Here is a 27,147-nt window from a genome sequence, read left to right on the forward strand (position 1 = left end):
TATACAGAATATGAAGGTTTATTTCAAAAGAATACATTTGCAAGAATACACATAAATGCACTCAATGTAACAGTACCTTCTGCAAAAATAGGTTACATAATACCCAGTAATGAAAGAACAATCTTATTTCTCTACAAATTAGAAAGCAGAGATAATAGCCCGGACAACCTTCAAAATGGAGGTTATAGTTGTGTACGTTGTGATAAGTAGCTAACTTTAAAGCATGACACCACAGAGCTAATGTTGGTAAATCAAACTACTAGCACACAGCTGCAAACTATTCTTTTATACAGGATTAACAAATATTTTGGTTCCAATTTGTTTTTACACAGCTCTAGTGCCTCAGGGAAAATGCTTATCAAAGATACACAAAAACTATCCAAAATTACAACGTAACTATTAAAATGCCTCCAAAATTGAGAGGAAAGTAATCATGTTAAATTAAAAAAATTTAACCAGGATTTCCAGACAAGATTTCCTGTTTTTAATCAGAGAAAGTTTACAAGAGATTTCAATAAGTTATCTTGAAACCGAGCAGCTGTAGATCTTAGAATCTTCGTGGAGGTCCACCTTTAAATGGCTTAAATCCTGAGCCACTTCCCCTCTGCATGGAATTGCCTGTGATCTGTACAACTCTATTAATTGGTGAGGAGTTACTGGAAACAAAGGTTTTAAAAAAGCGTTAAGTTACGATAAGTACCTAGACTCTTGGTGTACAGGCAAGAACATTGTTACTTCTCATATCACTCAACTGTTAAATGAAGTCTCAGAAGAGACTTGAAACCATGCAAGAAAAGAGACTTTGCAAGAAGTCACTGGCTTCTGTGCAGCGGAATGATACTGCCATTGGCAACACGACAACGTGGGGCCACATGCTGGCACTGAAAGATGGGGTTCTATGTTCTGCTGCAGCAGCCCACCCACAGGAAGTCACGCTGCTTGTACCGAGACTACTCTAGTGCCCAAGCAATCACAGCTCTGAGAGCTTAGGAGGGAATTGCGTGGAAGGAGTAGTTTTTGTACCTTGTATGTGGAGACATCATGCCACCTCCTCCACGGCCGTCTCCCATTCTCCTTGTGTCATGATACCCGCTTCCTTGAGAACTAGGTCCATGCCATTCTTTTCTTGGTCCAGTTTCACGACTGTGGCGTTCGACAACATGTCTGTCCTCATTATAGTGCTAGTAAGAAAGTGAGAGAGTTTCAGAATGAAAAACGTATTTTGTTATCAACAGGAAACGAGCTTTTCAGGAAAGTTACGCTTACAGCTTAGATATATAATATACAAGAGTCAAGCATCTTTTAAGATTTCAGTCAGCTAACCCACGCTTACAAGAATCCTATTAAAAATAACAGGACAGATAACAAAAAGGAACTATTTTCCAGTAATAACTGTATGGGTATGCAGGGAGTGAAGTTCCACGAACTCATACGTTACTCCCAGTTCTGCCCTGATCTCATATAATCACTGACAAGCATCTTCCATACACCTACAGAAAGAGAAACACTGGGTGGTGTTTTTTGGTGTGGGGGGGTTTTTTTGTGTGTGTGTGTGTTTGGGGTTTTTTTTAATTTTTTTTTTATTATTTTTTTTTAAAAGGCTTCAGGATCTAGTAGCATGGAGCATTTACTCTGTGGAATTTGAAGGCAAGTCTTAGAGAAGGTTTCTCTCAGTAGCACATTACGGGTGACAATGACAAACTGCACTGGCAGTAGCAGGCAGCGGAACGTTGACCCTGAAAACACAGGATGACAACAAATTCTTAAAAGCCTAATCAGCAACTCATGCAGGTATTGCTCTGATCTGCCTGAAAGATGCTAGACCTAAGAAGAGCTGGGTATGTTTGATGCAGTTTCTTGGCTTATTAGAAAACCCAACAAAAAAGAACCTTTAAAATAAAGAAAGTAACTTGAAAATAGCCAGACTGCTCATTAATGATTTATGTGATGCTATACGGTCATTTGTCCAGCATGACTTTGCCTTCTTCGTCTCTCACTCATGCATGCAAACACAGAAAGATGACTCACTTGTCCTCCACCTCTTTCTCCCATCACGCCTCGTTCTCCTTCCCTGCTGCCGTACCCAGAAGCACTGCTGCGGCTGCCAGGAGGTGCACCTCTCACGTGTCCAGACACTTCTCTTCCTGACCGATCTGGCCTTTCGCCTCTGTAAAAATTGCTTTTATCAAAATGTTGGTTTCAGTATAATAGAATGGGTACCAAATCACAGCACATGCAGACTTCAAAGATTCCTTTTTGTTTTTCAGGTTCCTAGCAACTTGCAGTTAGCTTCTTAGAAACGTTCTTTTAGATCTATGTGGCTCTCTAAATAATTAAAGCTTACATGCTATTTGTTTACATCTGCATTCTTGCACAAAAACCTCCTTACTATATGTTGCTACACATGATTAAGAACAGACTGCTGGGAGTCGGCATCAAGTTTACAGATGCTGTTTAGCATATGTGACAACCTACACACAATTTTTTTCCAATGCTTTTGTAAAGTGACTTTGCCATTCTTTCAGAGGGGTCTGTTCTCTCTTTACGCATCAGTTCTTGAGGAATTGCTACTATAGATAATTTCTTTGAGAGTCACTACCTTCACTAGTTTGTTGTTAGCAAATTTACCTGCCATCCCGTTTGTCTGTGCTTATGCTTCCCTCGCTCTTCCAATTTGTTTGCCTAGGGGGATTTGAACCAGTCTCTCTTGGATGTCGACCATGCGGTATTTCAGGTCTGTCATGAATTATCACTGTTCTTCTTTCATCTCTGTCTCCTCGCACTTCTCGTCTGTCCGTATCTCGAAGTTCACTTCTTGGCTGTGGTGGTTCATTTCTTCTGGACTCGCTGAAGTTCTTCGGATACCTCTCAAACCCTGGCTCTTCTCTTCGTGCTGTTGGGCGAGCCTTTTTTGCTTCACCTTGATTTACAAAACGTTCTCGCCTAAGTTGTTAAAGTAGGAAGAAGTCATTTGCTTGTCTCCCATTTTCCCATTTCTCTGCACACGTAAGCACATGCATGAGTATACAAAGATATTATTAATCTTTACATTACATGTTTATTACTATATATGTGGTATATATTTCAAAAGATCCTTCCCACCTCAAATTATATTTATTCCTACAAATATAACTTTGAGCTTGAGTTCTTACAGCCTGTTTAACATTTCTTGATGCATTTATCTGTTCGCATTTTGGTCAGTATGATTTAAGCAATTGTAGGGCCTCCCTTCTTGCCTAGTACAAAGCAGAGAGAATGCTAAATTTCTTGAGTCAGCTAGAAAATATAATCCTAGTTCATTGCAGCATAAAAGTAGAAGCTACAATTTTGTGGTCTTAATGGTTATTGGAGATGTCTACTGGAAACATTAAGTTAGATCTGTAACCAGCATTTACTGCACAGCTGCATGGACCCTGACGAATGTGACTCATGCAAATAACACTCTCAACTCCCACTGAACCAGTTACTGTTAGCCTTGCTTCTTAAGGAGAGGAGTTACCGAGTAGGACAGATCTAGTCCATTGGAACCCACTTATGGCTAGATCTGAGAGGAATAATCACAAAAAATCTTTCAAAATGTCACCCCAAAAGAGAGACCACCAGGCAGCTGATTTAAAGTCCTCAGAGAAAAGCAGACTGGATTCCATAATATAAATGGCCAGTCCTGAAGACACAAGAAATTTCAAGACACTATTGCAATTTCTCTTCCATCAGAAGCGTATAAAGCACTATTTTAAATTTTGAATAGTTAAGAGTGAAATCCCCAGTAATGCTGGCAGGCAAATACCTGCCCTGTTATCTAAACTTACCTATCAAAAGACGATGAGGGAACAGAACCTTCTGGATATCGTCCCCGTTCTCTGTGATCAAAATCATTAAACCTGTTCTGCTGGCGACTGTAATCTGAACCATGACTAAAACGTGCATCTGTATCAAGAGCCATCTTCTTATTCTCGTTCCAGTAAGGGTCGTCTCTCCTTTAAGCAAAACAAATGAACCCTCGTCAGCTACACGTATCCAAATCAAAGCCTAATACCCAGAAAATTGTTGAGTCAGTTGTCTGTTTTAAAGAGGCTCATCTGACCTTTGGAAAGCCACTAACAAAGGTAGACTCTTTCAACAGTAATGAACAAAATCATTTAAGAAAAAAAACCAACAACCCAAAACACCCCTCTGTTTGAAGTGCAAATTAAAGAGACAAGTATCAATAAAATCTAATAATAAAATAAATCATAAATAATAATAAAATAAATAATAAATAATAATAAAATCTAAGCAATTGTATACCATGTCGGGCAGTTACCAAAAAAAAAAACTAACAAAAAAACCCCAAAACACCACCAAACCAAAACATCACCACAGCAAAATTTTGCCTTGTAAACAGCCTTCTAGGGGGAAAAAAAATGCCTTCTAGAGAAAAAAAAACAACAAAAAAAACACCACACCAAAACAAAACCAAAACACCCCAAACCAGAACACCCACAGATCAGAACAGCTTTCTCAGGAAAGAATAGTATAGGAAATGTCACAGCCTTGCTTACTAGAAACATTCAGGTACGCAGTCTCTATGATAAGAATGTGAGATACTAAAGTGTATTATCAGTAGCCTTGAAAAATGAAGCTGGTGAAGAAATATTAGTGTTCTGCTACTGTACAACCTTTAGGACGTTGTACCACTGACATGTCAGATTTATGGCTATGGTCTTGGTCCTATTCTTATAATCAAATAAGGATCAAAGCCATCTATCAATTCATGATAGATGTCACCAGCTTCAGTAAAAATTAAAAGCCATCCCGTTGACTTCCTGAACCATCCATTTACCAGAAACGTGAATTCTTAACAAAGAAGCAGGTAGAAATTTCAAGCATTAAGGCAGAAGAACAGCAGCTTTTCTCAGCAAATGCTCTGAATTGTGTTATGCTCTTTTCATACAATAAGAATTAATTCACGAGATGCTTCTCTTATTTCAAAACTCTCTCCTACAGATAAAGTATGCTTCATGCTTGGCATAAACTGACGTCAAAACCAAAAAATAGCAGAAATCTAGTTCTTCTGTGAAGACTTGTTTCAGGTCAAGTGCATTTCTGACACAACACTAGTAGTTGTTTCTTTTTACTAAATGCTGTAAAACAACTGTTTGAGAATTAGATTACCTGTGATCTACATCACGGGGACGTTTCAAAGAATTCCTCTTTTCCTGTTCATAACGAAGTTGCTGCTGTTGTCGACGAAGTTCCTCCCTTTCACGAGCAATACGCTCTGCTTCTTTTCGACGTTCCTACCATGAAAGGGAAGGGTCAATAAACTCAACAAACAAAATAGCTCTTGATTAAAGATACCTATAGAACAGTCAGCAAGTACACAGAGTTAATACTTGGTAGTTTTCTGTTAAAGGCTATCTGATACAATTCATCCTTGGATAGCATCTAAGATTAAAGAACATAAGGAATACTTGTCTAAAAAAGCAGACAACAGATCTGGAGAAGCTATTGGCTGTTAGATAGAAATATCTCTAGGCAATTTCTTGTATTGCTACTGTATCTGTTGCCCAGAAACACACCTCATGAAGTTTGCAGTGACATTCGCTAGGAAAAATCTAGTAAAATTATGGAAGACTAGTAGGGGCAATATTATCTGCTGTACTTCAATTTTAAAGACAGACATGTATAGCCACTGCATAAACCAGTAGCAAGAATTTGCCATCAAATTACCCACAAGTCAAGCAAACAAGATAAAGATTAGCATTGTACATTGCAGACTATGCAATGTTTGGTTAGTTCTTTTTGGCCAGGGTGGAAGGGCAAAGAGAAAAATTCACCGCAAGTGCAAACTGGGTTATACTCCAAAATGATATCGCACCATGGTCCAAAATGTAAATATGCACACCTGTTCAATGCGAACACGCTCTCTTTCCAAACGCTCCCGTTCCATCCTTTCCCTCTCTAGTTTTTGCCTTTCGATTTCTAATCGTTCCCTTTCTCTCTGCAAGCATTCTTCTCGTTCATGCATTATTCGTATGCGTTCTCTCTCACGACGCTCCCTCTCAGCAATTTCTCTTCGCCTAAAGAAAAAAAAAAAAAAAAAAAAAGAGAGGTAGCAGAAACTCATCTGAAAATTTTTCTCATCCAAAACTAACATCACCTTAGGCAGAGACATTAAAAAAAACCTATTTGAGAGTAAGCTCTTGAAGTCAGAAGTCTCAGAATTCTAATCCCTTTAGCCCCAAGTAGCCAAAGCGGTTTTAGCATATTCTACAAAATCATTTAAGCAGACAACAGATACTAGGAAAAGTTATACCAAGAATCACCATTCTTGATGTATTTTATGCTGGACTCATATTTTTATGTTGTCATCTTACAGACAATAACAGCAGCAGCTTAGCAAAGATTATGATTTGGATCTTAAAAATCCTTGCTATTTTAGCTCTTGCCCTCTTGAAGCTAACAAAAGAATTATTTATTGTTTTCTGTCCAAAAATAAGACAGAATAACATGACCACTCTGACCTGCACAGGTTAGGTATACTTGTCAACAGCTTAGTTTTGCTTTCTTCTTCCCACCTCCTATAGTACAGCTTACGAAGAGCAGGAAAGGCAGCTACACCTTTAAGCTTTATGTTTGCTGGGAATTCCTTGGGAAATCCAGCTAACACCACAAGTCATTTAACTCTCCTTTGCAAACTTTTGGCCATATGAAAAGGGCAGAATAGAATAGTGTAGCCATTTTGTCCTTTTATTCAAAGGGACAAGCTTGTATTATGCTTGATATATCATTTACATACAGTAAATCACATACAACAGTTCTCTGTTTAGAAACAAACAAACAAACAAAAAAACCCCAAACACTGGTTTTGGCCAAATGTCCTAGTCAGTTTCTCATCTTTTCAAAAAGAAAGCTGGCATGCAGTAACACGAGATACACCCCCCGTATAACAAACACTAAGCTATGGGTGTACATATATGGCTATTAAAAGATTAAACAAAAATTCTGGAGTCTGTTAATTCATATAAAGATACTGTTAGGTAGAGTCCCAGACTTTAACATCTGAGTAAAAGGCTTGACAGAATGCATTCTAATTAGATTTCTAAATATAGTATCTGATCAATAACGTATAAAATAGCCTTTAGCAAAAAGTTGAATTACTACCTTCGGAGTTCAACAGCTCGTCGTATTCTTTCCAATCGAACCATGTGTTCTCGCAATCTCTGTTCCTTCATCTTTTCAAAAGGCAAGATATCCTTTCTACCCCTGTATTCCCTGAATTTCACTTTATCTTGGATAATACGCTCTTTGTTCCTCAATATCTGTGGCTATAGATAGAGATTACAATGGTTATTTCAGAAGTCTCATTCATTTAGGGAGATTTCTGGATGCTATGTTCAAGTATCATTAACTACTTAGCTATCCCAAACCATACCAAGCTTCTATCTAAGCTTAACAGTTTGTAATAGTTTATTGACTCTTCAGTAAAAGTATCAACTGTAAGGTAGTATCAAATCTATAGATACTTACTTTATCAAACCTTCCCCTTCTAACTGTCCTAGTGTGGCCTTGGTCTCCTTTTGTTTGGTCTAAAACTACAACTTGACCTGGGCTTTTACCACCTAGTGAAGGGGGGGAGAAAAAAAAAAAAGAAAAAGAAAAAAGGTTTAAAACACACACACAGCTTAGTTGCCTATTACAGATTTTCCTTGGTGAAATTTCTAAGTCTCTACATTGAACTGTTACTGGTGGGAGAAGCATACCATGTCTGGAATTAACTAGCAATATAAAATACGGAAGCTTTAACATCAGCTCTAAAGTAATACATGTTACTGGAGTCTAAAAAGAGCAGGTGTTTAATTGTCTGGTTTCCGGTAAGAGCAAGAACATGCCCCCAAAACAAGTCAGACACACAGATTCAACAGGAGGAAACACGGCTATATTGCATACTTATTCTTTTCTTTTCTTCAGATTTTTTAGTGGATTCTTGATTAGGGCCACTTGCTCCATTATCACTCTTCTCATCTTTACCTTCTGTTTTCTTGGCTTCTTTACTGTCTTTTTTTTCAGATTTCTCAGATTTCTTTTCTTCTTTTTTGGCTGATGGAGTTCTTGTTAGGAAAGAAATACACAAATGTAATGAGAAAAATTCAACCTAAAGGATTTTCACAACTGCAGAAGACATGTGAAATTTCTTACTTGCTAGCTTTATCACTTGATGCAGTCTTCTTATCTCCCGTGCTTCTACCCGAACCAGATTTCTCGTCGCTTTCCTTCTTCAACTCCTTTTTGGAGGGATCACCTTTCACCTATATTTTTTTTCCAAACGCAAATAGGTTACTATAGATTCTTGCATAAGATGGTCTATTTTGGGAAGAGTTTTCATCTTACTAAACCTACTTTCTCAACAGAGATTTGCTGTCCATGCAGCTCTGTTCGATGAAGATGTGCAATACATCTAGCCACTTCTGTGCTGGAAGACATTGTTACTATGCCGTAACATTTTGCCCCTGGGCTTCGTGCATTTGTGACCACCTTTGCACCAAGCACCTACATAAACAGGTAAAATTTAGCGTTTGAGAGACATTTCTAGTAGGGAAGCAACGGTATTCCAACAATATTGTTACCGTAGTATATAAAAGCTAAAACAAACAAAACCACCCCAACAGCAACAAAAATCCCACCCCACTAGAAAGACTGACACTCCAAGTCTTCAAAAGTGTGTAATTCCAAAGGAAGTTGCAGCTTTGAGAACTTTATCCCGCCTTTCACATCAAGGCATATTAATGCTTACGTCCTGTTTTGACCAGTCACAACCTCAGGCACATTATCTAAATGCTTCTTTTGACAGTCACCGTCAAAATCCATTCACAGAAACACCACTGGATCTGAACTTGACATCTCTGACAGATAACCCCCCCCAAAACAGTCAGCAGCTGCCAATAACGGCAGGAAGGTCTAAGCAGTATTATGTAGTAACTTAGTAAGGAGCCAATTCTTCAAAGGCATCTAGCAAATACGTCAATTAAGCAATTTTAGCAACCAGCTCTTTGACAGCTGCTTCTGAGGAAGCATTAAACTTTGTGTTCCTGATCCTTGCTAGAATTTCTATAACTACTGGACCCAGTCTTCGTCATGCTCTAGTGCGACAATTTTATCTTTCAAGCCGCCTATAATGGTACAGTCATTTAGAAATTAAATATTGCCCTAAATATTTCCCAATTAATTTAAAACTGGGAAACTAAGTAAATACAGGTACGAAGCAACTTTACAACAAAAACTGCCAAAGAATTTGAAGTTTTAACAAAATATACTCTCAGGTTTCAACACTTGTGAAGGCGTTAAACAAAATCACCTACTAAATTTATTAGAAAAACCAGATATCCAATAATCAGTATACACACTTGATATTGACAGTGCTAAGGTTCTAACTAGTTCCCAAGATGCATTAATGTCTTAACTGGTCAGGCTTATATAAAAACTATGAATTCGTATAGTTTTCAGCAACTTCTTTGAGAAAGTGAGAACAAGTGCAACAAAAAACTGTTTTCAGAAGACTGCTTAGCTTATATGGATTCTGCACTGTTCTATGGAATTTGTATGTTAAATTAAACCAAAATCCAGGAAGACAGGCTTTGTTTAAGCAGCCTGTAAAAAAAAAAAAAACAAACCTCATTAAGTCATTAAAAGAGTCCCTAAAAGAACAGAGATTAACTGTCACTTTTTTTTTTTTTAACCTATTTTTCTCATTCATAAGCCCTCAGAACACATTTTTAAAAGTCTCCCACAACTGCAGGTTCTATAAAGACTGGTTATATTACAATTGTACTAGTTAGCACATTATCTTACACTCATGGTTAAATACAGTTGCTGCAAAAGAACACAGCCATCATTATTTAATTTTAATTTATTAAAAAATTTTTAAAGACAGTCCTGACCAGTCTCATTTGTGACATTTCTTTTGCTTCTATCTTACCTCAACAGGAAGAAAAATTTCATATAAAATTAACATAGGCTTCTTCCTGTAAGCATGCACTTTAGATGCAAAAGTACTGGGTTTTGTTAGATGACACTGGTTAGACATTTCATCTCAGAAATTAATTTAAATCAAGTATTACTCAATTTGCATAATTGAATAGAGGAGGGGGAAGAGGCAGACAGAACACGCACAGTATCACACCCCATGAAATACCTTTCCGTATTTCCCAAAGAGATTTTTCAAGTCAGCAGCTTTTGTGTTGGAAGACAGTCCGCTAACCCACAGGTTTCTAGTTGAACTTCCACTGCTACCACTAACACTGCTTGCACTTCCTGAAACAAGTGTTACAAAACAGCCAAAAAATTAAGGAGACAAAGGTACCATGAATATTGAACTAAACTGTTGCTGAAAAGAGAAACTTAGCCCGTTACCTTTAAGTAACTGTTTATCCGGTTACCTTTCTTGAAAAGACTTCTATATAAAAAAGATATATGCCATAAGATTTCATTCATTTCACCCATGTATTGAGACCAACAGCTGGGCTAACTCATACCCGAACAACAGAGCTAGAAAAATCATACAATTCTTTGTTAAAGGCATGCTTTATCTCTCATTTGGGTATGTACATTTAGCTTCAACTTCCAGTTGTTATCAATTAACTTCCATCCACGAAATTTTTTGAGCACCCAACACTTGTTCTTCACCGTACGTCTTTACAGTACTGACATTACCAAAGAGATGGCAGAAAGGTAAATAGAGGAGACTTTGTTTCATTAACCCCAGCCTCCAGAATAACATGCTCAATTTCCACAACTTCTTGAAGTATCTACCCTCCATCCAGAGAAGCTTTTTTAAAATACTGCTGGATGGTAGAACTGGACACAACCCACCAAAATCATTTCCCACATACTAAGGAAAACACTAAAGAAAAGCCAGAATTTTTTGTTTATGTGCCCTAAACATCAACACCCCCCCCCAACATAGCAGCTATTTGTGCAATAACATGGAACTGAGAACGCGAGATCCATGTAATCTTATTCCCAACATCTTTTAGTCTTATTTAGTTCAGCTTGTTGTTGTTTGCTGCTAAACGTATAAACTGCTTTTGAGTATGTTAAACTGTAGCCAGTCATATGGGCAAGAGCAGAACAGGATCTCCAGGTAAACAGCTAGAAAATCTGGTGGTATGCAGAGTTTTAAAAGGTAATTTAACCACCTTGAGGAAAAAAAGAGTACTTTTACTTCTTTAATATGTCAGGATGAACTAAAAGCAAAAGGCAACAAATCTCAGTTATCATCAAACTAGGATTATCACGGTCTATTGAGATATTAAGGAATATCAAGATACACTTAGCATATCATTAAATATCATTAAAGAGCCATTATACTGGCTTCGGCTATGTATTTTAAAACAGCCTTATGATAGTTACTGTTACAGTTATCATATAAGCTACATGAAAGTAGATTTGCTGTATCTTCATTTAATTTCACGGTAAGCATATAACTATAATGAACAGACACGCATCTACAGAAGACTTGATTATGTCCGTCACAAAAATTTCTCCTCAGAAATTCATTTATCAGGTAAAGTTCCATTCACCCATTAGAGACATGCAAGAGACTCTGCGACAAAGGTTTTTGGCAGAGAGCTAGTAGGCAAAACAAGGAGACCCATGAGCTTATGCAAATGCATTTGCTCAACTATGAAGCATCAATGTAACTGCTGACATGAATGTGCTCTTGAGCTCCACTCTGGTAATCATAATGCAGGGGTTTATGGTAACAGATGGAAACTCCAAGGTAGACAAATAGGTCCAACTTTAATGCACTAAACAGCCACAAATGCAATTTTGCTGTCTGGCACCCCAGCCATTATACAGGGTCGAGAGTTCACTTTATTTAAAAATGAACTACAATGAAAAACAAGACAGAAATTTTCATTGGTGTTATGTTTAAGTACTTGCAGTCATTTTTTGCTTGTACTGTGTACAATATCAACTTTAGGAAGAAGTTCTTTGCAATGACGGTGGTGAGACACTGGCACAGGTTGCCCAGAGAGGTGGTGGAGGCCCCATCCCTGGAGACATTCAAGGCCAGGCTGGATGAGGCTCTGAGCAGCCTGATCTAGTTGAAGATGTCCCTGCTGACTGCAGGGGGGTTGGCCTAGATGGCCTTTAGAGGTGCCTTCCAACCCAACACATTCTGTGATTCTAACCCAAATCATTATATGTAAGTTACAGCAGGCTCATCTGAAAATTACACCTTCTCAAAGCAAAGACTTGGGAAACATTAAGTGGAATATGCTCCCAAAAGTATTTTGAAATAGGACAATATATTTTCACTGAGTCTTTAGAATAAATATTTTTGATCTTACAAGGAATCTGGCATAAGGAGGAAAAAAAAAAACATAGACACACATATGTATAGTTAATGACACTAGCATAATATACTACAGATGGATGAGTTCAATTATACGAGCCATTTTAGTTCGTGGCAAGCAACTTCTCAAACAGGAAAGCATTTAGTTCAAGTCAAAACAATACTACCTTAATTTGTAATAGTTACCTTTATCATCCTTTGAAGTCGTCTTGCTTTCTTTGGATTCCTTAGTAGAGCTAGAGAAGCAAATTAAAAATCAGAAGAAAATTGAAAACACAGAATTTGGTAAGTGTTGCATTTTATACTACTAATACTAATACACAAGTTAACATTTCAAAAAATAAAAATAAAAAAGGGCTAGACTGTATATTTGAACAAATGATTCCCTTATGGATTCTTGCACTGATTTTCCCCAAGATGCCTGAAGATCTAGATTTTCTGACAACTCTATTCAGTGGATATATGGCAATCTTCTCCACATTTCAGGACGGGGACTTGACTTCATTTTGTGTTCTTAGAACTGATAGCTGTTCATTACCATCATCACAAGGACATTTAAAAAAATCGTCAATTTGAAAAAAAAATAAATAAATGCTGACAATTCGACAATGCAATCAGTAGGACATAGTGTCTATACGAAGATCTTGAATTTTAAAAAGTAACTTATGGCGGTCAAAAAAATCTATAGGCAGGAGCATAGGATACTAATTATACGATTCTTGCTGCTACCCCCTTAATGTAGAGTGATCTTATTGAATGCTGGTACTCAGTATCGTAAAGAACTGACATAGAAAAACAAACCTCTTTGCTTGACCAGAGGCCCCAGTAGACGAGGGACCTTTCTTCAAAGTATCCTTTTCTTTGTCTCCAGATTCTGCTTTCTTTGAACCTTCTCTGGCTTCCTTCTTGACAGGATCACCCTTCAGGCAGTCTTCCTTCTTACCATCTTTATGGTTCTCAGTCATCTCATAGTCCTTGCTTTCCTTCTCCAGGCTCTGTGAAATGGCATCCTGCCCATCCTTTGGCTTACTTGCTTCAGAATCTGTAATTTTCACATTTTTACCTGTTTCTAGGAGGTCATCACCATCAAAATCCAGAGTGATGGCATCTTCAGCCTGGATTGTAACCGATATGTTATCATCCTCAGCTTCTTTCACAGAGGTGTTAGCTTCCATCTCTTCATGAGCCGTGTGATCAGCCTCAGCTAGGCTTTCTTCTGAAGGAAGAGGTTTAGATACTTCTTGTGTACCATCACCAGAACCTGCTTTATCTAAGAGGATTTAACAGGAATAAATATGGCAAAACAAGAAGTTTAAACAATTTCATATGCATAAGCTAGAATAGGACCTAGAAAATACAAAGCCAGTTATTAGCACTGATGGAAGGTTAGAAAAAAACACAAGGTGTATTAACACAAATATAAATCCTTTACCCAGGATCACTTATTCTTCATGGCAAAACACATTTTCTAGAGACAAATACCAAAACATTAGGAGGGAGAATATGGTTCCATCCTGGAGATACCCGTTCTTCATAAGAAGTATCCATTTTCCAGTTTAGGATTTAGCGTTCCAGAAGAAAATAGTTGCTTTGGACGCTCACAGTTTGATTTAATCTGCCTTTGAATCTTCCTGTTTCTAGGACTTCTAACCTTCCCAAATCCGAAAGAATTACAGTCTTGGAGAATTTCAGCCAGTCTTCCACGCTGATGCTTTTGCAGTAGTTTGGCAGTAAAGTTAGCTGTACAAGGCTGCTGCAGAACAGAGGAGTGAGCTTTAATCCAGAGTTCGTAGACAAGTGGTTCTCAGTCTTCATCCCCTGGATGGATTTTCCATCTCAGTCCCCCATAGGCATCTCCAACCGTATTCTTGGATTTGCGCAGATCAGACACTTCAGCCATAGGGTCCCTCGTAAACATGGAGTCTGTGGTTTTATCCTGTGACTTCAGTAATGTGTTTATTCCATCTTGTGTAAAGTGATGGTGTTCCATGTCCTTTCTAGTCCACAATATGTAGAATCCTTAAGACTTCTGTCCAGGAAGTCTGTTTGCCCAAATGTGTTACATTCCTTCTATAGTTTCACTAATGAGCACAGCTTAAAAAAAAGGTAGCCACTCCACACGTTTCCAAACACTTGTTTTACCATCCTATATACAATTGGTATTTCTAAGTGACGGTAAGCCAAGCATATGACGGTCCATACGTTTGTTGGGTGCTCAAGTTCAGTGTAAGGGTGTATCGTTTCATTCAATTAAACATCAGTTACTGCAGTGCAAGGTGGAAGCTTTTGCATTGAGACTTACCGTATGTTAAAATCAGAGTCCTTGAATACTATGCTTTTTTTATTAAGGATCATAGTATTACAACTATATAATACATCCACCACAGTAACTGATAAGTATTGCAATCAACTCGTAAGAGTAAAATAACTCTTAGGAGTGAAATAAATCCACTGACTGCAATGATTCCAGGCGCTGAGCTTAATAAGGAGACAACTGATGCTTAGTACTGGAGACAAGCCTACTATTAGTAAAGAGACTGAATATTACAAGAGAAAGTTGCCTGCTCTACCAGACTAAAGACCTCTGAACTCTATTAAACTTTAAACATACCTTTCTCATTTTCTTCATCTTCACCATCCTGCAAGAAAAGGAAGTCAAGACTAAATGTCTCCTACTTTAAAACTTTAAGCAGAACGGTTCATATTTTCCACAGAATTTCTATTGTCTAAAGGCAAATTAATGAACTGAAAGCTATTTCTGAAGAAAAGATGATCTAGAAACCAAAGCTGTGCACCTCCCTTGTCAAATCACTGTACAAAGCTTCACTGGTATCTACCTGCAACACTTGCAGTTCGCAATTGGTTGGAACATGCAGCTATTTTCTTCCCATCCACCCCACCCCTTAACTCAACCAGATGTTTCTAAACTGTCCCATGTCTTGCTAAAGCCTTCAGAATGGATGTCATACTGCTGATTACTACTTTCAGTGAAATGCAAGCAATCCATCGCTAGCTTTAAAAGCTTAGGACAGAAGTCGGAGACTAGGCAGACTTCCTCCACTAAGTACTTAAAAATGAAACTGTGATTTTAATAGGTATTTACTTATTTATCATTACCCTCACTGAGCAAGATATGCTGCACGAGATGTCCCTTTTCAGACATCAACTCCACGTAACTCAATGAATTTCTGAACTTAAAGATGTTACAGATGTTAGTATTAACAACAAAAAACCCAACCCCAGCGCCCCTCCCAGCTGCCCCACAAACATTCTCCAAATGTAAATTTCTACATCAAAACAGGAGTTCTGAACTCCTGTATAGGCTGTATATAATTTGTTAGCATTTGGCATAGCCCTCTAAAGTGTTTTTAAGAGAGTTGGAAAACTATTCCTTGCTAAGTCTTTGCACTGAAAACTGCCAAATTGCAGGCAGGAATTTGCATTCAAATAGGACACCTCACTTGGAAATCACAATTATCTGCATTATTAAAAATATGAATGAAAGCTTCCCATACTCTTTACCTTTACCATATTACATCATCTGACTCTAAGATGCATGCTGGAACAAAAAGCCAATCTAAAGTGATCTTTTCCAACTAAACAGACATGAGAATCAGCTTAACAGAACTGATGTGGAACTTACATGGACAGTCGGAAAAGTGTAATCTTCTATGTCTTGACCTTCATTTTCCTATGAGAACATAAAAGGGACTTGCTCAGCAAACTGTTTGTAAGACACTCAAACATTCAGAGAGTCAAGAGATTCAGTTAACTAGGGAAACATTTTAGTTAAGTGGATATACACTCAAAAAGGTGATCATCAATGAGCAGTTCTCATGACTTGCATCTTTCAGTTCAGTGTTCAGATTATGTATGTCACTATTAGTACTGGAACTCTGTTTGGACTGTGGTAGAATTTTATCAACCAATGCCACATTTGTTTCAGGACTATTCAAACACAAGTCAAAAAGAACAGAAAGAAAAAAGTACCAAATTATATTTCAGAGATAAGCAAGACAAACTGAAAAACTAGTTCTGACTTCCTAGTAATACAGATACGCTAAGAAAAATGTAAATTTTGCTGATAAAAACGCATGTAAAATACAACGAAGTACCTGACTTTCAGAATCCTTTTCTGCATCTTCTGTTGTCTCTGCCGGCTCCAGGTCGTGGTATCTTATCTTTTCTGCAGATGACAGTTCTTTAGAATTCAAGTTCTCATCTTCAACAGATTCTTTAAAGTCCTTTAATTCATCATTTCCATCTTGATCACTTGCATCTTGAGTCTCCATTTCACTTTCCTTTTGGTGTGAACAACAAATATTTGGCATAACTAAGGGTAATAGCTGTATTGTGAGAAATTCATTGCTAGAGTCACCGATTCTGCAAAATACTCTATCACATCTATAATACAATTTCATAGCGTGTTTAAAAACCCCCACACCTTCACACCCTTAGGCATCCCAGCTGTGAACATAGTAAAAACAATGCTCCAAATTTCCACATAAACTAGCGCAAAGAAAATGGAAGCTTTTTTTGGTAAATAAAGCCAAATATTTAACTTAAATATAAACTGGAAGGAAAAAAATGTACATACTTTTATTACCTTGACAAAGGAATCATCTTCGACTGAAACATCACCAGTTAATTCATCAGCTTCCTGCTTTTTACCTGAAATGACAGAATATGCTTATGACTAGAGCTGCTAGGCAGAGCAGACTTTCTATCAATACGATTATGTTTGAGCCTTAGTTTATTATTCTCTATATGCTCTAGTTTATCTGAACTGTTCACTATAACATAACCCTCCCAAAATTGAATATTTTATATTCAAAAATATAAATGCAAAATATTTCAAAATAAAAAGGCAAAAAAAAGGTCAGTTGAGTGAGCATGAACAATCAATGCTGTTGCATAAACAGGCAGTTACATCCAAGTTAGTGATTTTAATACGAATCCTTCTACTTCGAGTGATAACAGAATTCAGGAGAACATTAAAGTGTACGTTTCTAGAATTACTGGAGTTAACCAGACTTTACAATTTAAGACTTTGAAAGGCCTGACTTTATAGGATAATTAGCATCACTGAGCAATTTAGGTTAGAAGATCTAAAGGCCGTCTAGTCCATCCAACCTCCTGCTCACAAGCAGAGGTAAGTTCCAAATACAACTGGATTGTTCAGGGCTTCATCTAGCTCTGTTTTTGAGTATCCACAAGCATGGCAATTGCACAGCTTCTCCAAACCACCTTTTTCAGCGCTTTTCATCACTAGAGGGAACAATCAGCAGAAGAATTGAGTCAGGTGAAGCACTCGGGTTCTCTATTTGCCCTTACTGTACTGTAAAGGGCATGTTCCATTTAGAATTCTGTTCTTCCAGCACATGCACACTTTTCGCCAATAAAGATGGCTCTGTGGAGATGATGACTAGACACGGTTCCCTTTGGAACCCATTGAACTTTCTCAGCCTTCTGCAAAAACAAGACCAAAGAACAGTAGATATAAATATCTCCACACAAACACACCCTTTGTAGGGCATTCTGTCTCTCTGATTCATTCTATCAAAGATTAGCCTATGCAATGGTTTGCAGTAGCTCAAGGTACAAAAGCAGTTCTATTAGGAAGTGGCTTTACTATCTTGTCCTGAAACTCAGTGTCAATTCCAGATGGAAATGAGATGGCAGTGATGATCAGCATTTAATGCTTTATTTTTTGACATCACATCTTCCCTCATCCCTTCATCCTCCTATGAACAGGTAAATCAATTCTATAGATATTCAAGAGGAATAGAAAAGAAAAACCTTAGCCAAAGTTTGATGCTGTATGGATATTTCTGCTACCTGGAACACTCAATTTTTGTCAGCAATTAATTTCCATAGTCTTTCATACACAGTTCTTAAGTTGCATTTCAAAGCTGGAAACTGCTCAACTACAGGGCAAGAAGAGAGACTGCTGTTTTGTTTTTACTTAGATTCCAGTTGGTTTTCCTCATTTGACAGCAAGGCAGCACTCTGACAGTACTCCTATGTACAGCAGATTGTTGGCTTGAATTCAGGCGCACACTAGTCTCCAGGTAAATACACATGGCAGAACTTATTTCTACAACTGCAAAACATGAGATCTAAACATTCAGATCGAAATGCACAAAGAGACCCTGCTGCTGCTTTTACTTCATTTAAAACAAAACCTTCCTGGTTTATATTTGTAATGCAATAGATTTGTGAGATTTCGGTGCAAAAAGCCAGCAGCACAGGGCATACTTAGGGAAGTTAGCTTTCCTTAGAGAGAAGAGTGCACTCACACTGCAAAGGACAGTTTTTGATACACATCACAGCTGATGCCTGAAAGCAAGACCAACCCAAATTTTGTATTACCATTTTAGCATTCTGTGATAACATCTACAGCCACAGATAACTTCAATATAAGTAAAAAGCAGTGAGAAAGCAAGGATTTCTGCACACATTCCACTCTTTTATGGTTTACCCCCCCTCACATTTCAGTTCTTCAGTTTGTCAAACCTGAAAGTTCGAGTTTTTCCTGCATTCCATATCCAGCTAAGCATACAGAGACAGGCAAACACGCACAGCAGATGCTAGACATATTTAGCAACTATCTAGCATGTACCGTCATGAAAGCTACTTAAATTCACTCATTTTGCCTGAGGAAATCTGGCAGGTGAACTAGAACCCAGACTTTAGAGGGAAAAGAAGAAAAAAAATTGACAAAGCTACCTCAAGTTAGTCCCACCATCCTGCAACGGCAGCTAGAGAACTATATTTTATTGACACTTCCTCATCAAGAGGAAGTTATACCTTTCAGTAATGAAGCTGTCCATACCTTTTGTTTGCTGCTAGATCAAGCTGGACATGAATTACATGTTTTCATTAGCTTTTATTAGTTTGTCTGTCTGTCTTTGCAGTAAGTCCCATTTGCTCTGAGTACCAGAGGTATTCCAAGGCATAAGGAGATGTGAACAATGACCTTCACTTTTCAGCTTCAAGCCAGAAAGTGGTAGGAAGTTTGCCTTCCCTCTCAGTTCTGTTTTTCGGGTTACTTTGATCTGGTTAGAGCCACACTGCTCAAAAGTGGCACTTCAAGGTTCTGATACAGATACTTTTCAGATGTTGGTACAGTACCAAAAAGCCAGGGTCCACAAACATTCAAAACTTTTCCACACTAATACTCAACCACAATGGGCTACTGAAAGGCACGCTTGGCTCAAATTTCACCTAACTGAAGTCAGACTGCAACAAACACCTTTCAGAAACTGACCATTTCTGTAAACTTATTCAAGACCCATCTCACTTCAAGACAAGTAACTGGGATTAAATGGTATGTTAACAACTACAGTCAGAACAGCTGGACCTTCTGCAGACAACAGGCACAGTAAGTCTCAAGTCATATAAATTGTCAGCACATGATAAAATTTACATACAGGTTTATCCATGCAGTGGCTATTGAAAACGCCAGTGGTATAAGCAATGCTCACCACAAACCTGAGTGCCTAACACCACAAATACCATTTTACCTTGGAATGATGGCACTCCTTCATAAGCCATGCTCAATCCCTATTCTGGCAATGGCTATGCACCACAAAATTCCAACAGACTATTTACAAAGAGAATTAATAGTCTCCTTAGAAGTAGAAGACTTAAAACACCTTTAAAATGTTAGTTTAACATTATGCAGGTTTAGCTTTCATCTCATTTACGAGCCTTACAAGTGCCATAAGCTTGTTCTACCTATTCATGGTCCTCTACACGAGAAATTCAGGCTACTTGAGTGTATACAGAATTATAGAAGAGTGTATTTTAGACAAGTCTTAAACAAACTAGACATCTGCATCTCATAAAGAAGTAGAGTGACATGCTCATCACGAAATTTTTGAAGAATTAGTGTTTGCATTTCTTCGCATACTCCTGGTGAAACCCACAACAGGGTTCTGTTGTACCTGATGCTAAAGATTCATCAAAATCATGGAATGGGAAGCAAAAAGGAGGAAGGGCAAAGAAAATCTTTACAGTGGAATAAAGTCTTTGTAGCATTATTTAGCTAAGAGGTCTGCTGAAATTTGAATAATATAATTTGCCACAATATTAACAAAAGTAAATTATCCTTTTACATTTCTGTATATTCTCATTACCCTATGGTACCATTTAAGTCTTCTACAGTGTCTGCAGTATACTGTTCTTAGTCATTTATGGTTTTTATAAAGGATGTACTTCACAAAGTCAGATACTCTCTAAAGAATCACCAACTTGCTCGTAAGATTTGCCACCATTTGTAATCACGTGATTAAACATTCATAACACTTTCTAGTGCAGATCATTAGAGATATCATTCACCCCCACCTCAATGAAATTACTTAGGAAGTATTTGGCAAGATTACCTCTTCCTATCTGAGGGCACATGGAAGCCTTACCTACAGTTTGTTGTATGCCATTTATATCTCGCTTCAATAAGGCAGGATATATCATAATTTAAATGATGAAAACGACTTTACAATATCGGAACCACCTATGCAAAGCACTTCTAAGGTTCAGTCTGCATGTTATTTTTCAAGTGTTGATTACAACTTACAATGTCTTAAATGTCTATTATCAATACTGAGTTCAGGTATTTTAGCTTAATAATTCCCTCCCTCCAAAGAAAGATTCTTTTCTATACATCATCTACTCATAAACATGCAAGAAGAAAGTCTAGTTTAAAAGGAATATTCTCTTTACAAATAACTTACATCTCTCCTCAAAAGAGGAAAATGTATTCATTTCCTTATAATGTACTGTATCTTGAGTAAAACACTCAAGAAAGAGCAGGGTCTCAACAGTTGGTTCCATCTTGACAGAAATACTTAAAACTTTGCAAGGATATATGGAGTGATAGAACAGCACTTGTCAGATACCTAGAAATGATAATAAATTAACAAACCTACTTTGTAAGTCAATTAAAGACAGACATACCTTGTAATAATAAGAGGCCTAATTAGCTGTGCAACAGCACTGTGTACAAAGGCACCCCCCCAAGAACATTTGGAAAAGTCACTTTTCAATCTTTACAATTTCATTCAGCAACTGCAAAGCAGATCAACAGAACCAGCCACTGAGACGCAGCAACAGAGTAGCTACCCGCTTGCCTTGAAAAAGTAAAAGAATTTTTAAAAGCAGGTTGACAAAAGTATTTATTTAGAAAAACCTGAAAACTCACATTATTCAAGATTAAAATCAAGGCATTTGTACTAGCATCCCACAGGTTACAGCTGTGTAACATGTGTGACATAAGACACCTATTTTCAGTGCAGCTGAGAATCCCTATCTTCCTCCAGCAATAATTCACTGGGCAGGAGAACCCTGATCTACCTCTGGGCAAGCTCGCTGCGCAGCACTGTGTCAGAAATCAAATCACAGAACTATAGTAACGGGTGTTAGCACCTCAGACAGACTAACAAATAATGAATTGACAGTTTGTTAAAACATTTACTTTAATATTCCTGAAGGACAGGTGACACCACGACAGATTATTTCCCCTGCTCCACTCTCCTTTTGAAGGCCAACAGTGTACAACTTTGGTTGATTTTTTTAACTAAAGAAGTCAAAATTATTTGGGCAACGGTATAAGCCAGCCACTGCCAGTTGGTCAGCATTTGATCTAAGAAACAGTACTGACAGATTGGAAATTCAGTCAGAAACTAGAAGAGTACTTAAGATCCAAAGTGTCTTAAATCTTATAAACCTGAGCAGCAGCAAATAAACATCTTTTCTCTCACTTTAATACACTGAGGTTAAAACTGATTAGCCTAAAATCTGTTCTTCATCCACTTGGCAAAAAAGTAACTTTCAATCACCAAGTTATGATATATCAATACACTAGAGTATCTTTGACCACACATACTTCAAAGGAACGTTCACCTCAGAAGCATTTGAAAAATGTCTCAAACTAGCAGTAAAGTAACTTCCTCTGGAGTGCAGAATAAGCAGCAGAATATTCAGGCTTGAAAAGAACAGCGTTTTCTAAAAACTGTCATCTTTTTACCAAAAGAAAAATTTGTCCATAGCTACTAAATTCCAGGGTGGAGAAGGCACAGTTGAGGCCATTAAAGATGGAACACTTCGTATTTGTTCCATCTTTAAGCTTTCAAACTTTAATTGGCAAAACCAATTTACATGTATAGCTCTTCCAATTAACTGTTCTGCAGTTCCTTTTTATCCCAAATATTTAATTAAATTAGCTTCTGGAAAAAGTGTTAGATTTTGACTAACTTTGCATACAGGATCAATCAAGGATTCTTGCTGGATTACAGAATCCTTCTGCAAGCATTCTTTAACTTGTGATGCAAAATCCTCTGATTATACACTTTCCTGATGAAGATCCACGTGGCTCCCTCTGTGTTATCTCAATTTTGGGCAAGTCAGTAAATGCCCAATTTTAAATATGACTCCTTTTTCATCCAATATCTTATGCTGCAGAACTTGGTACGGGACACTGGCAAGGTGCTGGGTTGTTTTTTTTTTTTTTTTTTTTAAGAGACAAAGAAGGTCTACAATCAAACCAGTTTAGTCAAGGCCTTATTCTTCTACTCAGTGTTCTACAGATGTTTCTTCCCTATCTCATATCAAGTTGGCTTTGTATCATCATCGTCAAAAGCTTGTCACAGCCCAGTAAAAATCTGCAGTATATACTCAGCTGATAAATCAATTTCTCTGGCCATAACAAAATCCCATTCTATGAAAGAAAGTCACACCCTTCACCTCATTCCTATTTGTCTCCATTTTTGTGAAGGTACACACACAAAAAAGAGCAATGAGAGGGAAAACAAATATACCTCTAACACACACACACACACATATATATTAGAGGGGGAATCCCTCTAATTCAGCCTGCATCAAATTTTCCAGATCAAGTTCTTCTAACAGACAGTGCTAGGGAATGAAACATTTCCCTTTTTCCACAGACCTTAAGAGTTGCAGTAAAACCAGCTACAGAAGACATTCAAATCCAAAACCGATAGCCATCTGACACAGTCTGTGATGTTTTGGAAGAGAAAGCTCCTTCCTCCCTCCCATTCACCTCTCTCTGGCTGCTGTGAGGAGGTTCATCCATTACTCCCACTCCTTGGCCTTTCCTCGTAACTCCCAATAAACATCTTGTATTCCTACCCTCCTCTGTACAGCAACAGCAGCATAGGGAAAAAAAATACTACAGGACTAGTAGTGCCGTTAATTTTACTGCAGGACAGCAGCAAAATTAATTAAAGACCCATTAGTATTAGTCCAAAGCAGCGGGGCGGAGGGGAAGCAAGCATTAGCAAAAGGCCTAGAGCAATCTGTTGGCAAAATCAGTGAAGGAGGCAACACCACTAGTAGTGAAGAGTGTGTACAAGCACAAGGAGGATCAAGGTAGTTAATTTTAAGTGAAAACTCAGTCCTACTGAATTCAGTCGATGGGCGTATATGTCCCACACACCTTTGAAAGTTTCCTAGTGACACACTAGGGAATGAATTTTCGAAGTGCTAGATTTCCAAGTTTTGAGACATATTTTCTGGTTACTAGTAACATATTTCATAAAAAAGCACCAGAGAGGGAGATAACATCAGAATCAGACACTAACACGTACAAGGAATAGTTAAAAAGAAAGAATATATTCTCTCTTACAGTTAGAAGTAAACCAATAAGATCAAAAGGATTTTCCCTACACAAATTAATGTGTTTTTCTTGATCCACACTTGCAGATTAATACAGCATGAACCTCTCATACTTTTGGCACAAAATTTGCTCATAAGACTTGTAATCCAAGAAGTAATGAGGAAAAACTCTTGAGCTTGCAGAGCAAGCAGATAAGAACTTCATGAACGCCGTATTTTACTTTGAGGTTTACCAAGAACGTACATGTCAGACATATGCCTTACGATTCAATTCCACAGAAGAGGTGGCAGGGAACAGCTAGTGAAGCCCTGCCTCAGGCAGCAGCATCGCTGGTAGGCAAACTGCCTTTGCAGAAGCAAAATAGTTTAACTAAACAAGAAGCCAGTTCAAGAATATTATGCACATCATGATTATTAGTTTGGAGAACAGGAGGATGAAAAGCAGCAGATAAGAGAAGCGCTCATCACAGCAAAACAAGTAGCCATTCAGATCTCTACACGAAAAACTGGGGAAGCATTTCCTTATTTAGCTTCCAAGTAGTTTTCTTAAGCATCAGTTACCTTTCCAGAGTAGGGAATAAAGTAATGTCACAGAAGAAAATAAAACTGCATTGTGAAACAGTTTAGTTCCTCTCACTTTTCTAGTGTCTCAAAAGTACAGACAAGTTATTCAAACTTTCTAAGCAGATAGATTTTATTATTAAATTCCCCATTCACAGCACCAGACAAAAGCATGAATAACCACTTCCACCGCAAAACTCAGCCTAAGACAACTGACAGTAGTCCAAGACTGATCATTTACAAAACAGGTATCTGTAGCACATGTATGAGGATTCTTAGCGTGTACGTTCAATGAAGAATGCTATGCATAAAACAGACATTTCCTTTCCCAGTATTACTTGATTACGGATGCTCCCAGAAAAACAGAAAACAAAAACACAAACAAAAATCACCCAAGAATCCAAACTCACAAAACAATATTTAAATACTTATGCAAAAGAAAACAGAGCCAACACAATCACTGCCAAACAGATTGGTTTAGAATCTAAGTAATTATTTTTCACAACAGAAAAAACAAAATATCTTGATTAGACATCTCACAGTGAGCCTTCAGAGCCCATTCAGGAAATTTGTATTTATAAATCCTGCCTTCAGTAAAAAGCACGCTAATAAACTCACACAACACTCTCCAGGCAGTGACCCCCTACCACATATTATCATACGCTCATCACTGGCCTAGGTTGAGCACCTTCTCATGGATAAACCACCTCTTAGTTCTCCCTGCGCTGTTGCACAGACACTCGTGGACACTACAGAGATACCCAGCACCAGAGCTGCACGGCAGTCCCTACATCTGCTCTGCACCTGTAACACTCCATGTTCAGGACCTCTGTTAACACAAAACATTCTAAAAATCTCACACATCTACACAGCCTCAGCACACACAGCACAAGTCTCCAGGATCTGCGGGCAGTACAGCCACTACCTCGTAACACATCTCTTAACCCACCCATTTTCCATATATACACCCAGCATCCCTATACATTGCCTATACAGCAACTGAAAACAGATGAGTAAGGCAAAAGATGCCTTACATGACAGAAGTCATAAACAGTAAAGTCACAATTGTACACAAACTACAGGCCACAGTTCCACACTCTTTCTTTAAGGTGATATGTGCAACAAAAGCTGCTTAAGAATGTAATGTATATCAATGTATCTTAACCTTTGCCTTTAGTCGGTTTCTTGGTGGGCGTGTCAGCTGAAACAGTTATTTCAATATTATCTGGATCGCCTCCTTCTTCTTCAATAGCCTGAACAAGACAAAAAATAAAAATTTTAATGGATTTCTGTGGGAAGCTAGACAATTTGACTTCAGCAGAAGTCAGTAAGCCAAACTATTACTTTTTTTCCACCTCAATAGTATTTTCTAAAACACTTTGGGCTAAACCTTTCACTTAAAGCTGGAGGAGAGGGAGGGAACACTAACAATAATGGCAGGAGTTTAAGCTGTTAAAACGACATTTTCAAAGGACAGCTTATCAAGGATCGGCACATTTCTCTCTGGAAACATAACACTAGAAGGCCACTACGGCATCCGCGATGGCATGAAGGGCAGCACCAAAACGGGAGGGAGGGAAGCGAGGAAACCCTGCAGCACCGACTCGCCCGGGGGCTCGCCCCGCCGCCCGCCCGACTGACCAGCTCCGGCACCCGGGGCGGCGGGCGGGCCGCAAGGCCGCAGGGCGAGCTCCGCCGCCCGGGACACCGAACCCGGCCCAGCCGCCGCCCCTCCCGCCCAGCCTCGGCGGCCCAGAGGGGCGTGCCGCCGGGGCTGCCTGGGCACGGCAGACCCTCGCCCCGGCACCGACACCAACGGCGGCACAGGGAGAGGTCCCGCCCCCCGCACCGGGGGCAGCCGGCGGGGCCGCGAGGGCCCCGCCCCCGGAGCCAGGCGGCCGGCGACGGCGGGCCGGGACTCGCGGCGGGTCGGGCCAAGGCGGCCCCCGCGGCCTGTGCCGGCCTCTCACCTGCTTGAGCCGGGAGATGAGCACGGTCTTCACCCCGGTGATGTCCAGGTTGCGCCGCTTCAGTTCCGACTTGAGGTCGATGACCCGCAGGTCGGTGATCTTCTTGCTCTCCGTGGGGGGCAGCGCCGCCGCCGCCGGAGCGGTGGGTGCCGCGGGAGCCCCCGCGGCGGCGGGAGAGGAGGCGGCGGCGGCCATTTTAGAGCGACTGAGCGCGGCAGCTGCACGCACAATGAAACCCCCCCCGCGCCCGGCCGGGCCGCCCAGTACCCGGATGGAGGCCGCGGCCGACCTGCGGGCGCGGCGCAGGCGCGCTGCGGCTCACCTGGCGCCGGGACCTCCCCGCCAGAGGTTGGCGGCGGGCGGGCGGGCCGGGCGGGGGGTGCTGGGTCGTGCTTCGGACCCGCCCAGGAAGGCCGGGCCGGCGCTCGGCACGGCTCGGGGTTGGGCTCTCGCTTCTGCAAGGAGCGGCGCTGAGAGCCATGAGGTGCCCCGGGGCGGTGCGGGCGGCGGCGTGGCCGGGCCTGGCGGGGGGCGCGGGGCCTGCGCTGAGGCGGGGGGATGCCAGCGGCTCCTGGGCCGGGGGCGGCCCGAGGAGGCACTGTGGTTACAGTGGCTGTGCTTCGCCGGTGTCTCTTGAGA

General features: G+C 39.5%; 1 protein-coding gene across 7 annotated transcripts; it reads right to left on the minus strand.

Moving 5' to 3' along the window:
• On the minus strand, positions 1 to 26,914 carry SLTM (SAFB like transcription modulator). Of its 7 annotated transcripts, none has more exons than XM_074599790.1 (21): positions 26,509 to 26,914; positions 25,704 to 25,791; positions 16,947 to 17,011; positions 16,456 to 16,641; positions 15,984 to 16,031; positions 14,952 to 14,979; positions 13,142 to 13,610; positions 12,527 to 12,576; positions 10,175 to 10,293; positions 8,383 to 8,532; positions 8,182 to 8,291; positions 8,014 to 8,093; positions 7,513 to 7,604; positions 7,147 to 7,310; positions 5,888 to 6,062; positions 5,155 to 5,279; positions 3,810 to 3,977; positions 2,629 to 2,943; positions 2,029 to 2,167; positions 1,024 to 1,181; positions 1 to 656 (listed from the first exon to the last, which is right to left on the minus strand). In XM_074599790.1, the coding sequence occupies exons 1-21, from the start codon at positions 26,701 to 26,703 to the stop codon at positions 548 to 550; spliced, it is 3,033 nt and encodes a 1,010-aa protein (XP_074455891.1). In that variant the 5' UTR covers positions 26,704 to 26,914; the 3' UTR covers positions 1 to 547. The 7 variants fall into 7 exon arrangements, with proteins under 7 accessions (XP_074455891.1, XP_074455888.1, XP_074455886.1 ...); XM_074599787.1 differs by having other exon boundaries at positions 7,933 to 8,093; XM_074599785.1 differs by having other exon boundaries at positions 2,029 to 2,179; positions 7,933 to 8,093.
• Between the last annotated feature and the right edge of the window lie 233 nt (positions 26,915 to 27,147).

The sequence above is a fragment of the Larus michahellis genome, chromosome 9 (assembly GCF_964199755.1).
Source record: "Larus michahellis chromosome 9, bLarMic1.1, whole genome shotgun sequence".
NCBI lineage: Eukaryota > Metazoa > Chordata > Aves > Charadriiformes > Laridae > Larus > Larus michahellis.

What these genes read in the sequence shown, in the direction of transcription:
- SLTM (XM_074599784.1), bottom strand. Translation starts at nt 26,703, where the DNA reads ATGGCCGCCGCCGCCTCCTCTCCCGCCGCCGCGGGGGCTCCCGCGGCA. An exon ending in AGCAAATCTCTGTTGAGAAA is followed by an intron (nt 8,292 to 8,382) that starts GTAGGTTTAGTA and finishes AAAAAAATATAG; the next exon opens with GTGAAAGGTGATCCCTCCAA. An exon ending in TCAAGTGATAAAGCTAGCAA is followed by an intron (nt 8,094 to 8,181) that starts GTAAGAAATTTC and finishes TTTCCTAACAAG; the next exon opens with AACTCCATCAGCCAAAAAAG.